This window comes from Papilio polytes, unplaced genomic scaffold (assembly GCF_000836215.1).
Source record: "Papilio polytes unplaced genomic scaffold, Ppol_1.0 DF824069.1, whole genome shotgun sequence".
Lineage (NCBI taxonomy): Eukaryota > Metazoa > Arthropoda > Insecta > Lepidoptera > Papilionidae > Papilio > Papilio polytes.
In genome coordinates this window covers 1,307,106-1,328,984 of record NW_013525135.1, presented here as the reverse complement: position 1 = coordinate 1,328,984, position 21,879 = coordinate 1,307,106, and the positions used below count along the sequence as shown (strand labels likewise).

Sequence of the window (21,879 nt, the reverse complement as noted above, 5' to 3'; positions counted from 1 at the left end):
TCAATTTATAGATGAAAGCGACTACATTTACGTAAAACAAATAAAAACAAAATAATCTTCAATAAAGTCAAAAATCAATTGGATGATCTCTAAACTATCACTGCTATCGTATTGTCTAATACCTTAATTGTAATTAAACATGAAGTACATTTCTATTTAGATATAGCTATGTAACAGTATCACATTCAATTTATCTATCTTCGTTGCATAATGTAACTCGCTTTCGTCCGCACTAAATTGAATTTATAGAATCATTGAGTGTAATGGAAGTAAATCATACTTATAATATAAATGCGAAAGTTTAGATGGATGGAGGATTTGTTAAAGTGTGTATCCTAAACAGCTGATATCCATGAAATTTGACATCGATGTATAGGATTATCTGGAAGAACACTTTAGCTATTTGCTTTTGTTTTTAATTTCACGCGGACGGATTCGCGGGCGAAAGCTAGTGAATTAATAAATGAGTATTTGAGTTTTTATTGATAAAAAAATTGTTTTCGATCAGATGTATTCCGCTTTTCGCTTTTGTCTTGAAACTGGCGGATAGTGCGAGGCGCCTACCGCCTATCTTCAGCGTAATGCATTTATGCAACAGCCGCGGCCGGGGCCGGTCGATGCCGCGCGTAATTTTCAACAAATATTCCGATAGCTTTTTATTTCTTGTTGAAGATGCGTTCGCTTTTAGCGAAATCTAAATTATCGATCGATCTCGACTTGTTTTGCTGGTAATGTCGGACGACAAATATGTTGTTCGAAATGTTATCTAAAGAAATTCGCATTAATTCGATCAATGAAACAATACGATTAATCGATTTTATTTCTGTAACTGTCTGAATTAGACGAATATTATAGAAATTACCTTTAATATACTAATAAATATGCCTTAAAACTGTACAAAGGTTGTCTAAATCTGTCTTTTATAGAATTTATTTTGTCTGTAATCTGATACTTCAAGGAATGTTTGTTTTATATGTTTTAATAAAACTAGGTAACACATCAAAGATCACAATATACACTTTTAAAATCTTTTTATACAAACATGTCTTATTTATTAATCAATATTACAAACTATACGGCTTGTAACCGTGAAATTAGAGGAAAGTCGATGAACATTTAAGTTCCCCTGTAAAACATTTTCGATAGCTCAGTTTGTCAGTCAATTGTTTATTTTGAACATTTTCTTTTCCTTTGTCTTGCAGAGCTAACACTACACGGTACATTTTTAGATTCCGATAAAACCCTCGTGTTTACAATGACCCTTAATTATCATACCAAAACATCCATTGTTCTTTCCTTCTGCCTTTGTTCTAAAACTTTTATATCGTCGGCAATAGAACTAAATAAACTTGTAGGGGGTAAGAAGGGGGGTTCCAAGTTAAACAAGACGCTTTTAACAAGTTGAGTAGCAGAGCGGATTTGCTCGCGACATTTGAATAAGACGTCGCAATTTGAATAAGACTTTTTTCTTCGAGCCCTGGGTTGCAAGAAAATACACAATGTTGCCAACTTTACAAATTTGTACTTTTTGTAAAACAAGTGACTAAAATTGGATAAATAAAGATCGTATTAGTGCTGGCGGAGATGAAAACATTTAATTAAACACATTAAGAGCACGCATGACTAAGTATGTCTATATAATTTATATTAGTTTGAAAACTCATTTCAAATTTAGTAGGAATGGGTTGTGTAAAATCAGTCATGTATCTTAACGATTTTCGATTTTTATTCTTATAGAAGTTGGAATAGATAGGTTTCTAGTTATAACTTATGAAATAAAAAAAACACTGTTCTCTCAAATTAATAATGACTATAACAAATAATGAGAGTAAATAAATGTTTATTACTACTACAGACATACGTAATCGTATTGGATTTCGCTATTATTTCTTTCATCGCTAAATTCTCTACACTATAATCAATACTAGAATTGTCCTCTAAGTTAGTGAATAAGAAAATAATAATTTTAGTTAAGTTTGATAATTATTTAAACCGAATATCGATAGTTCAAAATTTTTCATTATGTATGTTTGTTTCGTCACTACGATACCCGTCTATTAAGTGCGGCATTTGCCTTCATACAAATTGATCTTAATAATACGCGTCATTTATTACACTAATCTATCTTATTTAGACACACTATAAACTATAGCACAACTGTTATGCGATTGTCGATTGTTTCGCAGCCAATTCAACTGTTTAGTTGCACAACTAAAAATCGAGTAGTGTGCGCATATAAGCTCATAGGAACGGTTGTGCGATAGTTTGGCCAAAGGTGTGCGCGTGCTCTAAGGTATTATGAACAATGTATCATATCCCTCTTCTTCAATTAAATTATTATATTACTTCAATACATTAGGGATAGCATTTGAATCTAATATATCCTTTACTTGACACCTAATATCTGATCAATCGCATTAAGTAATACTAAATTTTAACAACAAAAGCGGCAGAAATATTATCAGGGACACCTATTGTACGTCAAAGTTACATTACTATAATGAACTGCGTGATGCCACACAACGTTAAAGACAAGCACTTTTAGTTAAATAAACAGAAACTATGTGTCGTTATTCATGTAGCAGCATATTTCGAATACCATTCCATGTACAAAGTCAAAGAAATACTTTTGAAGTTACTTGTCTTTAGCCCTCGTCGTCTAACAGTACCGAATAAGCATAAGGACACGCTACATTTATCGATTTGATTAAAAAAAGATTTTCCTAAGTAGAAAACATTTGCTTAATTGTTAACGAACGATCTTTTAAACTTTTACAAAAAGAAAATGTCGCAACAATTTGAATAAGATCTGAAACATGATTACCAAACCTTCAACCAACAATAAAAGTATGATATGACAGTTTTTCTCGAATAAACATCATAATAATGCGTTCAATCGGAAATTTATTGGTTGTATTGTGACATACATAATGCCGGCCGGTGGCGCGCGCCCGCCCATACAACCCCATACAACTCCAAGTGCCGCGTCACCTCTATAAGCGATTACGTTTTCTTCAATACATTACGTGGAGATTAGAAAAAATGGATGTGACAAATTTTATTATACTGAAGTAATCGCATTCTCAGAAATAATTTTCTCTTGAGCACGAATTTCAGAATTCGAGAACTTTCCAATATCTTTCTGAAGTCTACATTCGGCATATTCAGCCCACTACGTACAAAGAGAAATCCTGTTTTCCAATCCTTAAAGTACTAATACTAAGATTATTTTACAAATCGCACAATTTCTATAATCCGTGTAACAAGCGAAAAAAATGTCAAATCATGTCGATTAGTGGTCGATGATCTAAAAAGCTATTGTGATGTCACCACAAAGCAAACGAGCAACAACCGCGTCGCCACCCGAAACATTGTCCACAAACACCTCGGATACAACCCCCCAACACTATTTAAACGATACCTGTAACGATTTAACCTCAGTTAAATATGGAAATTCGGAAGAAAATCTACTTTACCCAATCCACAAAATTACAAGAATATAATTTAAAATTCAAAACCATGTCGTAGTAAAACGTTAAAATAATGGAAATACAAACAGAACCTTTAGATTTATCAATAAAAACTAGCAAAAACAAATTAAATCTCGTAGATACAAAATTTTTGACCGGTTTGAATAATCGTTTAGTAAATTTGTACGAAAGTTCGAACTTGGTTAGTGATTGTCTGCCACGGAAAAATCTTAATGTGAAAAATGTATTACCCTGCCAGGTCTGTTTGAAGACGTTTGATAGACCTTCCTTGTTGAAACGGCACATGCGAACACATACAGGTAAGATAACCTACATTTTAGGTTATGATCGAGAGGCATTCATTTTTTACTAGCTTTGGACCACAACTCCATCCACGCGAATTAAAAAAAAAAGACTTAATTATCAGCCTATGGGTTCGTTCCAACTATGTTCTACAGCGAAATGACATCGAGATCCGTTCAGCCGTTTAAGTAAACTCTAACGTCCATCTAGACTTTCGTATTCATAACATTAGTAAGATAGATATGGGCGAAATAGTAGCGGGAACACCAAGGTAAACAACGCCCTCGGTCATCCGTACATCCTTACTACTTTACTGGCCTTTGAGAAAATGATACGATCGTTTCTTAAAGGACCCTAAGTCATACTTGTTTGGAAATATCGCTTAGAACACACTATTCCACATTGTGGCCGTGTGGAGCAGAAAGTATTCTAAAAACCGCACGGTATTTTATTTGTCTACATTGTCTACTAAATTCTTCATTCCGTGTGTCAGAATTATATTAAATAATTTCGTAACAAAATTTTATCAATATCACTGAAATAATTATTTTATGTACTGTAACTCACAAGCTTCTTTATAAATTCTTGTTACTGTACCAAATTAAATGCCGGCAAACACCACAGCTAGTGAGATAACTAAATACTAATAAAGCTATCGTTGTAGGTGAGAAACCACACGTGTGTAGCGTGTGCAGCAAAGGGTTCAGCACGTCAAGTTCCCTCAACACACATAGGAGGATACACACGGGTAAATATTAACAAGAAACCTAAAATTGCTTTGTTAAGCTTAGATTCGATTTATTGTTGAGATTTTATTTGAATGACAGACTACTGTTTAACTTTGATTATATAACAAAATAACTAATAAATATGAGTATTTGTTATTAACTTTCTTCTTAATATTTTCAGGTGAGAAACCGCATAAGTGCCCAGAGTGCGGTAAATGTTTCACAGCCAGCTCAAATCTTTACTACCACCGAATGACGCATACTAAGGTAAGTTCTATCTGTCTTTATGCCAGGTTCACACTTGGCCAGTTGCAACAGCAAACGACACTTTTAGCGCCAGTTAGCGTTTACACTCTGCCAGTAAACGACGGTCCAATTATAGGGCTACCAACTGTACTGTCCAAATGTAAACCGCGCATTAAACTTTTGAAGTCAGAAATAGGAGTTGGCAATTCAGTTAGAGTTTAGTCCGTACCAGAAAGAAAACACTGCAATGAAAATCACTTTCAATTAATCCGAGATTTTTATATCTTTTGCCTTATGTAATAAAGTTGGTATTGCAAATGTGAACACCTCGTTGATAACAGTGATCGTTTGCCCCCTTCGCTTAAAAAATCTCGCAAATGTTAATCATTTATATAACATGATTTTTACTTTTATTCAGACATTCGTTTAGAACAAAGACAAAACAGAGACCGAATTTTATTTCTCAAAGAAAAAATGCTTACCAAACCTACAAGTCTACAATAGTTTAACTCAAACCTACATTAAAATCCTCAAATGAACCAATCCTTTCGCCTTTTTCACCATAAAATCTTTTATTTTCCAGAACAAGCCACACAAATGCCCGTGGTGTCCGCGCTCGTTCCCCACACCGGGCGAGCTGCGCGCGCATGTCGCGACGCACGCGGCCAAACGTGTGGGAACGTTGGATCAAGATGGCGGACAAATGTTCGACGTTGGCGGGAGTTGGCCATTTTGCTTTAGTTTACAGAAAAATATTCCTCGGTATTCATTAAGATAACGTTACGTATAGTATGATAGGTTTGATTGATTTTAAATTTGTTTAAAAAACTTTTTAAATAGCTTCTCGCTTATTTGTCTTCCGTACGTTACGTTCCGTTACGTAAAACTTTTGTTAAAATAAATGAAAAGGAAAATTAGTTATTTTTTTAACCTTTATTTATTACTAGTTACGTGCTATAGATATGTATTTACTTTTATTTTTTTTATCATTTAACAGAGTTTTTTATTAAGTTTTTGTAAAAATGTGTTAATCGCAATGTAGTAAAAAATATAAATATGTTTTTGTATAGCAAATATGTAATTACTCAAATTTTATTTCAAGTGTTATCATATTTGTTTCGGTAAATGTAAAAATAAAACTCTTAAATAAAATCGTAATGTCATTTATTTATCATTCTCAATCTCTTCTTTCTTTTTCTTAACATCTACTTCCGTCTCTTCTTCTATTTTCCTCTTTTCACCTCTATTAATATCGTTTTCGTGAGATTTATCTTCTATATCCTGCTTCCTTACACTATCAGCTTCTTCTTTATTCTCTTCTGTTTCACTCTTAACGTCCATCTCGGTCTTAAAATAGTTGTTCTGTAAAGCTTGGTTGTCATTCGAGGTGTCAACTTTGAGAAGTTCTCGTAATGCCATAGTGGCGTACGAACTCGCCGGTAATGTTATCGTCAATAAACAAGCCTTGAATTTACCATCTGAAAAACATAAATTATTAGTTCATTTTAAAATTTTCTAAAATAATAAACATGCGTTATCACACCAAACAATGATTACACTAACTAATGAACACACAAAATTATGATTACACCAAACAATGACTGCACCAAAGAATGATTGCACCAAAGAATGATTGCACCAAACTATGATTACACCAAACTATGATTACACTAAACTAATGATTACACCAAATGATGATTACACCAAATGATGATTACACCAAACAGTGATACCACTGACCTTCATCGATGCCAGTTTCGTTATGTCCACGTAGCTCCTGCAGATCGGACAGCAGCAGGTCGCAGTCGGGGCGGTCGTAGCGCACGCAGCGCCACTCTAACTGCTCGGGACGTACTGCTATGTGCCGGTATGCGCCCGACAGAGAATATGCCCTATAAAATACACATTGTAATGACTGAATATTGCAAAGAATCTTACAGTTCGCTTCGTAAGCACTTATAATCAAAGTGGCTTTATCATAACACTGTCACATATTTGAATGTCGTTTCAGCATTCGGTTGCGACATTTTTATATGCATTCTTGTTTACGTCATGTTCATCTAAATTTTTTATACTAACAAAGTCATACAGTAAAAATTAATCAGAAAACTAAAACATACATTATACTTTAGGTTACATATTTCGATTGTAACTATGATAGACATTATTGAACTAAATCGATATTATCGATAAATTATAAAACTTACTTGACTTTATGTTTCATATCTAACTTCAAATTGTCTTCTTCTACCAGCTCTTTATAATATTCCTTCATGTTGGGAGGATATTCCACATTGTGTCCGGGTATAGGCATCACTATATCAAATATTGTATATCGACCACTCGCTATATCTTCTTCCGTTAGAATTTTAACTGGGATCTTCGGTTTTGGTTGATTTTTCCCTTGTTCTTTGCTTTTATCTTTATTCTTTTCTAATTCTGTAGCCTGTACGGTACTTTCTGTAGCCTGTACTGAATTATGTTCTTTGCTTTTATCTTTATCCTCTTTGATTTCTGTAGCTTGTACGGAATTGTTTTTTGTGGTATCGTCACTTTCTTCTGTTGTTTTGTCGCTTTCTTTCTCATCGTCTGATAAATCACCTTCGTCTTCTGTGGAATAAAAATTATAATTTTTTATATTACTTGTTATTAACATATTTCTGTAAGCAAATAGTTACTTGATCAATCGTTTAGTTAGACAGTCCTTTGGCACATTTAGAGTTGTTTTGCCGTTACTTAGATGGAAAATGAAATAACAGCCACCAGAATTCGCCGAAAAAGCGAAGCGACCGCTGTCTATACATATTTGCAATTGTAGATGCGATTCCTACCTTTAATTGACAGAGGAATCGCACAAAAAGATATTATATATAATAAATATTTCCCCTTCCTGTGCGACTCCTCCACCATCAAATTCACTTTCCCTTCTCATCCTTTCCTCTTAAGAAATGCATGAATACGGAACATAAATTAGGCCTCCGGCTTCACGAATCAGACTGTACACGGAATTGCTCCCACTTGACGCCTGTCTTCTGTATAGTTATGGTATTGGGGGAGCCCTACCGGGGCTCTGCCACTTTTTGTGACTTTGATGTCCTATGGTAGTGTTTTAGTGTGTGTGTATTACCGTGATGCTTGTGCAGGGTGTGCAGAGGATGCAGGGTGTCCAGCACGAGGTCGCCGGGCGAGGGGCGGGCGCCGAGCTGCTGCAGGCGGCGCGACACGCAGCGGTTCCACACCAGCGACTGGTACGAGTGGAGGTACAGCATACGCTGGTTTCGCGGCAACTGGAATGTACAGAAAAAAATTATTTATTTATTTCCTGTTCCCGTGCGACTTCATTCGCATGAAATTATGAAAATTATCAATTGCAAATGTCAAAATGACGACACAATGACAAAACATGGCAACCTTGCTTCCTTGATGGCAGCTTGTACTTTATGGTCCCTTTCCCACATGAAGATTTTTTTCTAATTTTTAAATGTAAATTTTTAAAAATTCCCGAAACATCATTTAAACTGAAATTTCTATTGGAAGCTCTGCTTTGTCTATATCTACGATGCATTTTAAACTCCTATGTCGACAATATTGTAATTGTGAGTGGGAAAGCTTGTTTCCTATGTATCTGGAGAACAGCTTAACGGATCTCAATGAAGAACATAGTCTGGAAGAAAACATAGGCTACGCTTTCTGTTAATTCCGCATGAAATAAATGGAGAGAAAAAGCTATTGAGACACATTTTTTTAAGTGTACTTTTCGAGAGTTTGAAGGTTATTAGTTATTTAGTACAGTGTAGGGTAGACAGAGATGCAGTAACCTGGTGCAGCGCGCCGAGCAGGTCGCGCGGGTTGTGCGCGAAGGCTCGCTGCACACGGCCCGCGCCGCCCGCGCCCTCCCCCTCTTGTATTATGTAGTTTATTGCCTAATTATAAAAGAAACATAAATTATTATGATACAATTATGGATGAATAAATAATAATAAGGGATGGTAAGAAATAAAATAAGTTTCAACCGACCCTTCATCGCAAAAGGCGGGACGGACGAAACTTTTTATTCTCATCTATCCCCACGTGGGGACAGAGCGGGGTGACGGTTGGGAATAATCCGATTAAGACTGCATTAAATATTTCTTCAAAATATGGCACTTTGATGCATAAAGGTTCGCAACCCCTGTCCTTGCACAAGCTTAGTTAAAACGATTAAAGAAAATATTAGTAAATTAACAAATATCTACTAATATTAGGAAAACTAGTGCATAGTGACCTCTCTGAAGTTGCTCTGCAGCAGGCTGCGGCCAACCTGGTAGGTAGGCATGTCCGCGCGGGTGCCAAAGCGCTGTAGTCCATAGTAGTTTATGAAGCCCCGGGTACGTAGTTGCGAGCACGCCTCTTCTATCTCCTCCTCGGGTGCTACCACGTTGCGCAACGCTATACGGAACCTGTACCCGATTGAAACTTATCTATATGGCCAAATAAATTCGCCTAAATAGCGAATTGATTGCTTCTCAGATAGATGCATTCATCAACTCACTATATGAAGGGCTCGGAGTCTACCCTAAATAAGCAAACTATACTCAGATGAATTATGTACCTTTAAACAATGCAAAAGATATTTCATCCATTAAGTTGTTGTTTTCATTAAGGGAATTAATTTTTTCTGTATATTTGATCCCGTAGTTTGATCTAAATATTACTTTTTTTAATAATCTAACTAATATTATAAATGCGAAAGTTTCGATGGATGGATGGATGGATGTTTGTTAGCGTTTGTAGCCTAAACGGCTGAACGGATCTCCATGAAATTTGGCACAGGTTTAGAGCATAGTCTGGAAGAACACATAGGCTACTTTTTATCCCGGGAATAGTTACGGTTCCTGTGGGATTCATTAATTTAGTTTTTTAATGTTTACTCGATCATTCTGCAACGGTTCAACGTATCCTTTTGAAATTTGGCACAGATATAAAACAAAGTGTGGAGTACACATGGGATAAGGTTCATCCCCGAGAAATGTCCGGTTCCCGGGATACGTAGCTTTTTGTTATTTATATAGTTCGTATGTTTCTAATACCAGGCGGACGAAGTCGCGGGCAACAGCTCGTATGTTATAAATCATATCACCCTTGAAACAATACATATTGTCTATTGCTATTGGAATCGTTAAGTAATTTAAAAAAAATCACTAACAGAAATTTAGTTATATAGTTCAATATTTCTCATCAATTATCTATTAAAGAAGTAAAATATAAATACAAACTCACCTATTACCCTTAAGCATGCCGAGTTTCAGGTTATAGTTTTTGAATGTATAGTTGCCGAGATACATATCTCTAAGGTCTCTCCCGGCCGCTGCTATCTTCTTGGGGTCGACTTTTCGCAGACTGAACCATTGCGTCGTCTTCGCACGGCGGTCTTTTGTGCCAGCATAACCCAACATTGTTGATTTTATACTGAAAATTGGTTAATATATTTGACAATATTTGCAAGGTATATTAGCCTTTCGCGACTTCACGTTAAATTAAGAAAACAACTGTCAAATTTTATTAAATTACATTTATACGTTTTGGAGATACAAAGTACATTAATCCATCCATCCAAGTATAATTAAAAAAACATGTTATCAAATCGCGTAAATAGCAACATTGAGATCAACATTGATTTTAAAAAAAAAAACATGGTTTACATCATTACTACCAATTTAATAACTATAATTAGCAAAGTGTTTAGTACAAAATTTTATATAAGTAACACATTCAATGCTAAAAATTCGCTTGACAAAATCACCTTACATAATAAAATTCGCAACATCATGAAATGTTTGATGCACACTTACTTTAATTGCAATTTCTCAGCTATCCTCATTGCGGCTTCCATTGTATCACAGTTCTCCTTGTGTAGGATAAAATGTACATATTCCGCTGGCCATAACCATTTCACTCTGTGGTCTCTACGCACTGGAGAAAAAATCATAAAATGGCAAAATAAAAGAGATATATATATTATTGAAACTAGTAAAGTAGGAGTTCAAGGGACTGAGAGATTCTTTATTCATTTTATTTTTTACTGAATACTAACCTCCTTTCTGAAACTTCTCAAATCTCACAATCTTCTTATCGGTAATAGTAATAGTACTGCTGACTATGCTGGCTCCAAATGCCTTTTTCACTGCATCATGAATTTTTGTTCTTTCCTCCTTTGACATACCTGTCACATCAACCTGAAATACATAAGATATACATTTCTATCTTGCTGCACCCCTGGTACTTTTAACTATATGTTCTTAGTAAAAATTAATACAAAATAATTTAATATGAATTCCCACCTCAACATTCTCATTTGTTGGTGGATTAACAATTAGAGTATTGATACGATCCCAAGTCTCCATTGGCAGGATCTCCAGGTTATATTTCGAAAGGAATAACTCCTCATCCTCTTCAATTTTCTCTTCCGCAGGTGGTTCAGGTGGTGTCATATCTGTGAGCTTTGCTATCTCTCCATTTTCATTTATCTCTGACACTTGAAAGTCTGAATATCTACAATTAATGTAGACATAACATAAGTTGAGTTAACCAAAAAAAAATAGATAATACTTTAATAATCTCACAAAGACTTACAATTATTTAAACTATTGGCGACATGTGTAAACCAAATAATAATAAAGAGTCTCTAAGTTACGATTTTAAATGAAAATTTAAAACCAGTCTCAAAATACCTTACCTACATTTGATAATACCATTGAATCCTTTGTGATCACTCATGTATTCTGTCACACCAATCTCATCCTCCGACAGCCTCTTACCTGGGCTATCTCTGGATGGCTTTTTCCATGTTTTGCCAAAACCACCCCTTCCACCGCGAAAGCCACGATTTTGATTCCCATGTTGTTGATCACGAGAGTCATTTCTCGGCCAAGAACCACCCGCTCCCCTTCTCCGTCCCCTTCCTCTCTGTCCCCATCCCCTGCGGTCACTATTATTTACGTTCCAATTGTTATTCATGTTGCCACAAATACCAAGTTAACCTCAAACTCAAATTAGCCGGCAAACACAATTTCGCAATAAAAGTCGTCAAAAACTTTTGTTCTTAATAAAATGTTTATTAATTCAGTCAAATATACTCATAGTATAACAGTAATCTTAAGTTTTTTTACATTTTAAGTACAAAATTAAAAACAACACATTGACAGTGACAGCCGATGGCAGCTATTGCCAGATCAAGAGTCAAATCTCCCCTTTTTTAATACATTTTGGTTCTTGTTCGTTTAATAAAATTCAATTAAACCTACTTTGAAAAAACCTCTTTAATAGTATCTGCTGTATTACACCTATTCCAGCTCATCGGCTTAGTATAAGTATAAGAAAGAATATGCAATGGTTGTTAGTCTAATTTTATGTAAGGCTTAAGCAAGTCTTCCATTGTTTGCTGGATATTTAGGTATATTTGTGTTTCAGGCAACACTAAATATCTGAGACGCTTTTATAAGCGATATTATGAAAGACTTTTGAATTCGGCAGTAACTAAACCGCGCTGTAGTCGCCGTTATAATCATGCTTAGTAACGTTGTAATTTGAAATTAAGACTATGGATTAATGATAGAAGTAATCTTATTTATTTCCATTTTTTTAATTCTAATCAAAAATTCTTTGAACTACAGAATAAAAAAATAAATATACCATTATAATTTTCTTAAGTAACAATATAATTCGCAGACTACGGTTTCAAGTTATTTACATAACACTTTTGTATTTTTACTGACAAAAGATAGTCAAAAGTCCTTTGCCACCAGGCATTATACATAGAAATAGAAAACATAGAAAAAAAGGCTGGATTTAATTAATTACAGAAAAAAATTAAATATAAAATTGAAGAAAAAAGGTTAAGAAATCAAGCTAAATAAAAAAGTAAAGAAATGTTGAGATTAAAACTGTTATGAATGAACACAGCATTGACCATAGCGTTTCAACATAAAAGATTTTATCTCACAGTCCCACATATTATACATTACAACAAATAACATTTTTCATGATTTTCTACCAAAAGATCAGTAAGAAACTTATTACAATACATATTTAACAATACTTCAAATATTAATTATAATTCTTCTCATGATGAACACATATAATGAAAAGAGTTACCTTAGAGCACTTGCACCTACAGACTTTAAATCAGTTAATTAAATATACAAAATTAATATAATGTGCACTCCCACACACATTTGCACTAATCATGCTCCCAACTAAACTATCGGCTGATAAAATGTCTGTCATCTGCAAGGACTCTTAAGGTATTTGAGTCTTCACTCATTGCAAATATTTATCTCATAGTATAAATGATTAAAAAACTATAAATTATTCATTTTCAATACTCCTGTGAATTGCCAGATGATGTTTTAGTTTTGTTAGCAGTTTTCTTAGGCAGTAACTGTTGATGTATTCTCGGTATAACACCTCCTTGAGATATTGTTACTCCTTCCAACATTTTATTTAACTCGTCATCATTCTTCACTGCTAAGAGGATGTGGCGAGGTAAAATTCTGCAAAAAACAAATAACATATAATAAGAATTCCATTGGCTACTAATTTGTCACTTTAAACTATAAAAATGCACAACATTGACACAGATATAAGTCTGGCAAAAGACAGCCAGCTCATGAAGCAGGGACTCATCCATCCCAGCGCTGGTTTACAGCTGACTCTTTTCATTTAACAATAAAGATATACAGCACATAAACATGGAGTTTTAGTTACTTTTTGCTCATAGCAAATGTTTCTAATCTTGGTTTAAGTTTTAATTAAGTTAGTTTTATTCAAAAGACAAATTTTAGAACTATTAATAAATACTTATTAATTTAGTATAGCAATATTCAATCAAAGTATGTTTGATACCATATTACTTATTTAAGTACCTTGATTTGCCATTATCAGTTGCAGCTTTCCCAGCCAATTCCAATATTTCAGCTGCTAAATATTCCAAAGCTGCTGATAAATAAACTGCCGACCCGCATCCTATACGTTTTGCATAATTTCCTTTACGAAGAATTCTATGAATTCGCCCTACTGGAAAGTTAACTCCAGCACGGGCGCTTCGCGATTTTGATTTAGCGCGCTTTTTGATGCCTAAAACAAACTTGTATGTTCAAAGTAGAATGGAACTAACAAACTGTTTGCAAGTATAAAAGACACTAAACTTCGGTTCAATTATATCTTTATTTCCTTATAATTACTACAAAATATACTAAACTGAAGCTACGAAATTTGTAGTTTACCAATTTTTTTGTGTTTTACTTACGTTCGGCATTGCGACCAGACATTTCTTCTATCTTGTCTTAATCAATTTTATAATGCTATGACGTAAAATGTGTATATTTTCTTCACTTAATTCTCAAATATGTAAAAGCACAATGACGCAGTATTCATAAAAAATGTTCTTTGACTTTAATTTGTTGAAACGTTAAGTTTGACTTTGACATCAAAAAAGGCGGGAACAGCCAAGTGACTTTTTAAGGTTAAAGCATTTTTAAACTTTTTGCCACAGTCGAAGAATTTTTAGACGTTTTGGTTTTTAAAATTTTTAATAAAAACTCGTTTTAATCTATAAATCCATGAAGAAAAAATAATGTTCAATGATTTATTCGAATCAATATAAAATTACTTTAACTAAAGATGTCAATCTGTTGACCCCAAATCTAAGAGTTACGGTTACTACGGGTGATAAGTTTCTAAAGAGAAGTTTTTGAATTTTCGCTCTTCTTTAGCTTTCTTCTGAATTACTCAACGTAATGGTGACACATGGTCACTGCATATGGTTCATTATTTCTTAATAAAACAACAGAAACCAGTCTTGTAAATTACATGTAATTTTAAATACTGTAAACAAGAGATCCGATAGTTGATTTTCATTTTATTTTATAGTACAATGTATGAAATTTAACAGACTGTCTAAATTTACGACTAACAGTTATAAAAGATTCGGTCTAACATCAACTTTTCCATATGAACAATTTAAACAGAAAAGTAATCAAATTGTACAAACTATATCTACCTAGAACGTCTATAACTAAAGTATTAAACGGCAAAGGAACATTACAGATAGCATAAGCATCATAGCGAATACAAAACTGGTAAAATCTAAAACTTATAAATACTATTCTTTTAAAAAATACCATAAGTTTAAAAATAATTAAAATCATATAACTTCAAAAAATATACACGATTTTAAAATAAATGCAATACTAATGGAATAATTGTATAACAAATAAGTGTTGTAAATAACTTAAAAACTCTTATACATCAATAAAATGGTTCAGAATTGTTCCGTTATTTATTCGAGGTTTCTAACGCATGCTATACAAAGTAATCTAATAATAAATCTATTAAAATGTAGCTCTAGCAAATATTGTTAACAATAAGAACCAAGATTGCACAAAGAGTATTAACATAAAGATATATAAAAGACCGGGTATTTAACATTATAAAAATTTATATAACGGTATCACTTTATAAGTTACGTACATATAGAGTTAAAAACTTCTTACATTAGTTACGATAATTATACATAGACAAGCTCCACGAACATACTATTTTGTATAACATTAACATATTTTCTATATTGAACAAGAAATATCATTCCAAACGATTAGATTTGTCTTTAACATACATTTAAAAAGTAAAATTTAATACAATTCATGCCTTCTTCTTTATAGTTCAAATCATAACCTTGAGACCGCATCTGAATTTCAAACAACTAAACAATTATGTCTGACTTGTAAAATTGACAACCTTTAACTCAGCTCACAGTTTGTATGAGTGAATCAGTAAACCAGATCACAGATCAGCTCAATTTGTACATGGATGTTTGAGTTACGAATCACTACAGTTCACGGGTCATCAACTCGCATAGTTATACTTTATGTTGAGCCGTGAGCTGCTAAAGTAGTCGTTGAGCTGCAGTTCAACTGCTCAGAGCTGGTTGCCACATGTCTACTGGCTTGTCTATGTATTTATATGTAACTTAAGTGCAATAAAATCATTTAAAGTGAGTATGAGGTTTATAGCATCTCATGGCAGTGTTGAGACATTTTGTTGAGGTGATTTTGGAGTTAGATTTAAATTAATTTTTTTTGTAACATTTTCGAATAGTTGCTCATTTTATTATATGGCTGCATTCTTTAATAATTTATGACCAGAAAAATTGGTCTTTAGGATAGTTTTTGTAATTTAGAGATTTATGACCGTTGAATGTTAAAAAATTGAAGACAAAAACAAAATAAAATAAATAGCACCTTTTTAGAATGCAGCCATTACACAAGAAAGCTCTTAAAATACTAAACATTTTGTTAATTTTAGAATTTAATATGAGCAATGAACATTTTCTTTTAATATTTGAATTTAAATTGGCAACAATGAAAAATATAGCAATATACAAAAGTTATCAATACTACATTCATCAACAAATGCAAAAGGGAGTTGACGTGTCCTGATATTAGGACAAACTCACTATAAAACATTAGGAAAAAATTACACAACCATATATAATATATTCATTCACACTACACACAAATTCATCAAGTATTTTGCATAAAAAACACACTTTATATTTTAAACATGGTGAAACAAACCGCATTAAAGAGTGATGCCATACGAGTGTTACGTAATCGCAGCGATTTCAACAATCAAGGAGTGAGTGTCAAAACACAAAAAAAATCCATTAACACAATACTCCAATAAACATTCCTGAGTTGGCTTTAATGACATCATTCATTGGACATTCTTCTTTATAGTAATCTACACAAAGATACTTCTGTCCGGAACATTCGTGTGGCATTGCTCTTATGCTAAGTTACTATCGAAAAGTTTTACAAACTTGGTCAAAATGAGTTTACCTCTCCACTATGACTACCGGCCGCGAGACTTCAATACCAACATTCAAAAATAATTCTATTGTTTAAACTATGTCCAGATTAATTTGACTAGTCGTAATTATTCACTCTTTTAATATATTACATATTGCCTCACATTGAACACTAAAACTATTAAGACAACAAGATAAAACAAGACATCAAAAATCTGTAACTAAAATTGAAATAAAAAAAATTAAACTTACGGGGAGAGTAAGTTGAAAAAAAATGCTGTGTGATAAAGGGACAAAAACTACAAGCCAGCAATGAAGCCAGGTTACCATGGTTACTTAAATTCTTAGCCAAAAGCAAGAGTCTTTTATTGATATTTGAGCAATTAAATTTGGCATTTGGAATTAAAAGTTTTACAAATGTAAAAATGAAATAATGGCTTTATAATAATAATGCAAACAGCTGCATAGGAACAGCTGGTATTGTATAAAAAGTGTTACAGATATTTCAAATATGTCTACATTTCAGTAATACTTATAAAAAGCAAACAAAATTGGGAATGTGTATAGTTTTAAAAAGGTTGTTATCCTCCTAGGTCTAGTGTTCAATATTGTACAAATACTAATTAACTTAATTAAGCAAATACGTACCAATCCGACAATTGCCATACAAAACTCGTAAAAGCTTTATTATTAGCTAAATGAGCCGAGAGCACTTTATTATCACATATTATCAGTCGAATGCAGAACTAATTTCTGCATTGGGTCTAGTATTATTTTAGAATTATTATCTTCATCCAGTTTTTTATTTAAACATTCTCCGACCGCACTTTCTTTCTCCAATTCTAAATCGCTGGCTTTATTGTCAAATACAGGAAAGAAATCGTAATGTTTCCCATTACTCATTTGTTTGTTAGCTTTATCCGTTTTTGAACACTTTTGCTTTTTCAAATCGTCTGTATGTTTTATTATATTACGTTTTGATTCATTCCAATTTTCAGTCTTCCCTTGCGATGGGTTCCAATCTTTTCTGAACGAACTTGAAGGTTTAGTTGGCTCGTTTGAGGCGAATTTTTGTTGAATTTCATTGATTTGATTGTGGTTTTCTCTACTTGATACGATTTGCCCATAAACAGGTGTACAATATGTGGTATCGGAGTCAGTGTTGCCAGTTTTATTGTCTCTGTGCGATTGATTTTGATTGAGCTGACAGTTGTTCATTCCGGAGTCGAATTCCGATTTCTGTCCGGCATTGAGCAAAATTTGTTTTGATGATTTCACTGTGCTTTTCTTATCATTCTGATGGTTTCTATTCGGAGATCCACTGTCATACTGCCTGTTACTTCTAGAATTCGATTTATCGTCTTCATTAATGTCATCACTGCCTATTCCGTCAATATCGTATACCTGGAATTTAACAGTATATCAATTATTGTATAAAAAAGTTCTTATAAATTGTGTTAATCACAGCAGTAAACTAGAATATAGACAATGATCTCTGCTCCAATTTTCCTTTTTACAAAGGAGAAAGGGGCAGACAAATACAGGGCAAAATAAGTTGCTAATCAATGTTTATGAACATCTACAAAACCAGTGGAACTGTAAAATATGTCTACAGCCTTTGAAAAAAACAAACACTTCTAGAACTCTAAGTCTTACCGGTTATACTTTACAACCAGCCTACAACTTAAATAATACATGATGCAATGTGTCATAAAAAATTGTTTTTTTTTTATAATATAAGGTGGCAAACGAGCTAGCGGCCACCTAAATCCACCGAAATTGAAGGGACCGCTGCCCATAAACATCCGTAATTGTAGATGCGTTGCCTACTCTTCATCGATGGAAGAGGAGACGCACATAAAGAGGAAATTTTCCCTTTCTATACGTCTCCTCCACCGTCAAATCCACTTTTCCTTCCCATCCTTTCCTCACAAGAAAAGGGTGTAAAGGGAAAGGGATAAAATTAGACCTCCGGCACCACACTCATCAGACGAAACGCGGAATTGCTCCCACTTCACACCTGTTTTCTGTGTGGTCATGGTATTACACCGGGCGAGCGGCCCATTCGTGCGAAGATGTTAAAGCGGACTCTACCACTGTTTAAAATAAACAATTTACTTGGATAATAACAATTGTTTACCTTATACATAACATCTTGATTCATTCCTTTCTCCCGTTCTCTTTTATTCTGTACAGCAAGCCAGACATCTTTTAATTCTCCAGCAAGATCCCTGTCTCTCAGTATCACAGGGTTTCTAGCAAGTATTAGTCCTGGGTTCATAGCCTCCACAAAGTCACAGAGAAGGCTAACCAATGCTTCTCGGTCCTGAAATCATTGAATTATAAAATGAACTTTACATAGAAATGATGCAATATATGATAGAATATTAACCCTTAATAATTAAATCTTGGTATTTTAAAGTACTGTCTAAAAAGGCTCAGAGTAAAGTCATTTATTTGATTTAAAATTATTTATCTATGGATCATTTATTGTAAAATCAATTAATATTAATAAAATAATATGTTGACAATCATTAAGATTTAAGTTTATTAATTGTACAGTAACACTTAAGTAAAAAAAATCATATTTACTGTAGGATTAGATGCATTCTTTCCATTAGCTTTCAAGATGTCCGGATTGACCATTACAGCAAACACAAGAAGAGGTGGTCTGTTGCTGTTAGGAGCACACCCCTGATGGACCTGTAAACAAAATATAAATATTACTAGTTTATTTCTTTAAAAGCAATAAAAAAAAATAACACATATCGATTTGTTGATGTAACATAATTGTTATCTCTTTCAAATTACAAAGTTTTTTTTTTATAGCAAAAGCAGTTTTACTATTATTTTTCATTCGAACATAGAGTTTTCCATATGTTTAAACTTTTATTTACACCGTTAACTGACATATTTAGCGATTATTATGAGCAAGTTTATAACGATGAAAATACGTACCTGCATCCCTCCATATAATGGTATGGGATCCGAATACTGTTTCGGATTCGCTATTTTCTGCCATCCCAAAACATTAATATATAACTTCTCCGAAGTGTCTCTTATTGAATCTTGAATACACATATGAGGTTGTGGAGGATTTTTGAATTGTCGAAACGCACGTGAACCTCGAACATACTGTATAGGTGCTGTTCTTTCTTGTGTGTTTTGATTTTCCATGTCAATATTAATAAAAAATTGCGATAAAAATACTGAATTACTTAAGAAAAATCACAAAAATGTTCAATAAAAATAATACCGATACGAAAACTCAAATGACATTTCTAACACCAACAGGCCTTCTCGATACAGACTTGACATTCCAAGTTTATTGAACTTTCTACAGCTTACCGATCCGAACCACCAAATTAAAACACAAACGGAAGACGATCACGCTATTTGTTTATCTAAGTTCGGGTTCGAGTTCCTACAGCTTCATAAGTCTGTTAATAAAAGCTTCAATGTGTAGAACGAAGTAAAAATAAAGTATTTCCGTTCCATCCATTACAGAGGAACGTTGTCAAACGAACGCAGACTTTTTTTTACTCTCGGAAACAGGGGTCCCTATAATGTACGACCCGATAATGCACGGCCCAATAATCCGTGTACAAACAAATCCCTTTGTTTGTACACGGATTATTGGGCCGTGCATTATTGGGTCGTACATTATCGGGTCGTGAATTATTGGCCCGTACAAATAATGTACGGCCACGTATTGTACGGCCCGATAATTGGGAGCCATTGGACACGGAATATCGGGACGTACAATACATGTACACGAATTATTGGGCCGTACATTATTGGTACGCCCCGATAATGTACGACCCGATATTCCGTGTACATCAGATGACAGATTCTTCCTATTGGTCAATTCAACTCGTCTCTCATTGGTCAAAAAGGTTTAACTGTTATTTATGGTTTGTGCCTCGTTTAGATTAAAATTATTAAATGTAATTCTTGCCACTATAACGATAAACATAAAAAACAAAATGTAATAAATACCTGATTTAATAGATATGATTTTAAGATGCTTTAATAAATACTATGTATTTGTTGACAGTATCCTTTTTACGGAAAGATGTTAAATTTATTTGTTCTGAAAAATGTCAAGGATCTTTTGAAAACGTTACTTTGTTAAAAACCAACCCAGAGAAGGGTAGATTAAACAGTTTCGGACCAGGGGAGAGTTACGGCCCACTTAAGACAAAAACACAGGTTTTAGGGGTCTTACGGAAAATAATTGGAGGCATGGATGTATTACTAGAACGTGTTGGGGTTTTTATATGTTTGGCAACACCTTGTACAGGAAGGATGATTTGAATATTGGAACAGTGTATTTAAATTTTATAAAGAATTTGATGTTTGTAAACAGAGACTTATCACGACACGTACCGGGCAACATATATAAACATAAGACTTTATCAAATGTAATATGTGGCTGTTTTTATACTGCAAATATACCAGTTGAATATGTGAATACGAGTGTTTTAGTAGACCTCCACCTCCAGAGTCCGGGACGGTGATAAGCAACCGTCCAACAGGTTATGGGCCCAGATATTGAAAAATTCATGAATTTTTACGAAGAATTTGAAATAAGAAAATAACCATAGCAACCAGATTGTTGATTAAAAATAAGCATGGCAACCAAGATGGATTCAGTAAAATTTAATTTGAAGAATGAAGAAAGTATGGAAAATAGAGAGAACTTCGCGAAAGAGATATTAGATATTAGATAGAGAGAGTAAGGAAAAGTTGTAGCGGAGTTTATGAAGTTCGAGAAGGTGATGGTATAGGGAGAGATTATTGAGAGGGAGAGAGTACAGAAATGAAAGTCGAGAAGAAATAGGAAGAATTGTAAATTTTGAAGAAATAGATACTGGAAAAGAAAAAAAAATAGAATGAAACAAATGACAGAAATGCCAATGAAACTGTAATAACTGAATTTAATTTGTAGTCAAGGAGGTATACGGATGTTTAATGAAATGTAGAAGTTTAAAGTGAGTCAAGAAGGTGTAGGTTTTTCAATAAACTTGAAGTTTATGGAGTCAAGTAGGAGTTTAAAGATGAAAGTTGGGAGTTTATAGAAGAGTCGAGGAGGTGTCTAAGTTTAAAATAAACTTAAAGAAGTTCACATAGTTGAGTAGGAGATTAATGTTGATGTGAACTTAAGGATGTTAACATTGAGAAGTTGAGAAGGTGTTTAAAGGTGCTAAATAAAGGATAGAGAGGTTAATTTAGTGGCTGATGGATAGTAATAGTAATAGTTTTGAGTATGATAGGAATTTGC

At 33.7% G+C, this 21,879-nt stretch overlaps 4 protein-coding genes across 4 annotated transcripts; 1 reads left to right on the top strand and 3 right to left on the bottom strand.

Moving 5' to 3' along the window:
• The first annotated feature begins 2,217 nt into the window (after window positions 1-2,217).
• LOC106100126 (zinc finger protein 664-like) lies at window positions 2,218-5,596 on the top strand. Its single transcript, XM_013278868.1, has 4 exons — window positions 2,218-3,790; window positions 4,438-4,521; window positions 4,683-4,768; window positions 5,331-5,596. The coding sequence occupies exons 1-4, from the start codon at window positions 3,544-3,546 to the stop codon at window positions 5,523-5,525; spliced, it is 612 nt and encodes a 203-aa protein (XP_013134322.1). The 5' UTR covers window positions 2,218-3,543; the 3' UTR covers window positions 5,526-5,596.
• A 315-nt stretch (window positions 5,597-5,911) lies between these two features.
• LOC106100200 (pseudouridylate synthase 7 homolog) lies at window positions 5,912-11,956 on the bottom strand. The gene is made up of 11 exons (XM_013278974.1): window positions 11,463-11,956; window positions 11,068-11,278; window positions 10,821-10,962; window positions 10,579-10,699; window positions 10,007-10,195; window positions 9,012-9,186; window positions 8,566-8,670; window positions 7,875-8,034; window positions 6,955-7,357; window positions 6,488-6,639; window positions 5,912-6,225 (listed from the first exon to the last, which is right to left on the bottom strand). Exons 1-11 carry the CDS (start codon window positions 11,741-11,743, stop codon window positions 5,912-5,914), a joined length of 2,253 nt encoding a protein of 750 aa, XP_013134428.1. The 5' UTR covers window positions 11,744-11,956.
• Window positions 11,957-12,400: 444 nt separating this feature from the next.
• On the bottom strand, window positions 12,401-14,199 carry LOC106100201 (histone H2A, sperm-like). The gene is made up of 3 exons (XM_013278975.1): window positions 14,034-14,199; window positions 13,651-13,861; window positions 12,401-13,278 (listed from the first exon to the last, which is right to left on the bottom strand). The coding sequence occupies exons 1-3, from the start codon at window positions 14,053-14,055 to the stop codon at window positions 13,104-13,106; spliced, it is 408 nt and encodes a 135-aa protein (XP_013134429.1). The 5' UTR covers window positions 14,056-14,199; the 3' UTR covers window positions 12,401-13,103.
• Window positions 14,200-14,585: 386 nt separating this feature from the next.
• LOC106100166 lies at window positions 14,586-20,136 on the bottom strand. Its single transcript, XM_013278921.1, has 4 exons — window positions 19,554-20,136; window positions 19,188-19,298; window positions 18,736-18,921; window positions 14,586-17,999 (listed from the first exon to the last, which is right to left on the bottom strand). The coding sequence occupies exons 1-4, from the start codon at window positions 19,770-19,772 to the stop codon at window positions 17,316-17,318; spliced, it is 1,200 nt and encodes a 399-aa protein (XP_013134375.1). The 5' UTR covers window positions 19,773-20,136; the 3' UTR covers window positions 14,586-17,315.
• Window positions 20,137-21,879: the final 1,743 nt, after the last annotated feature.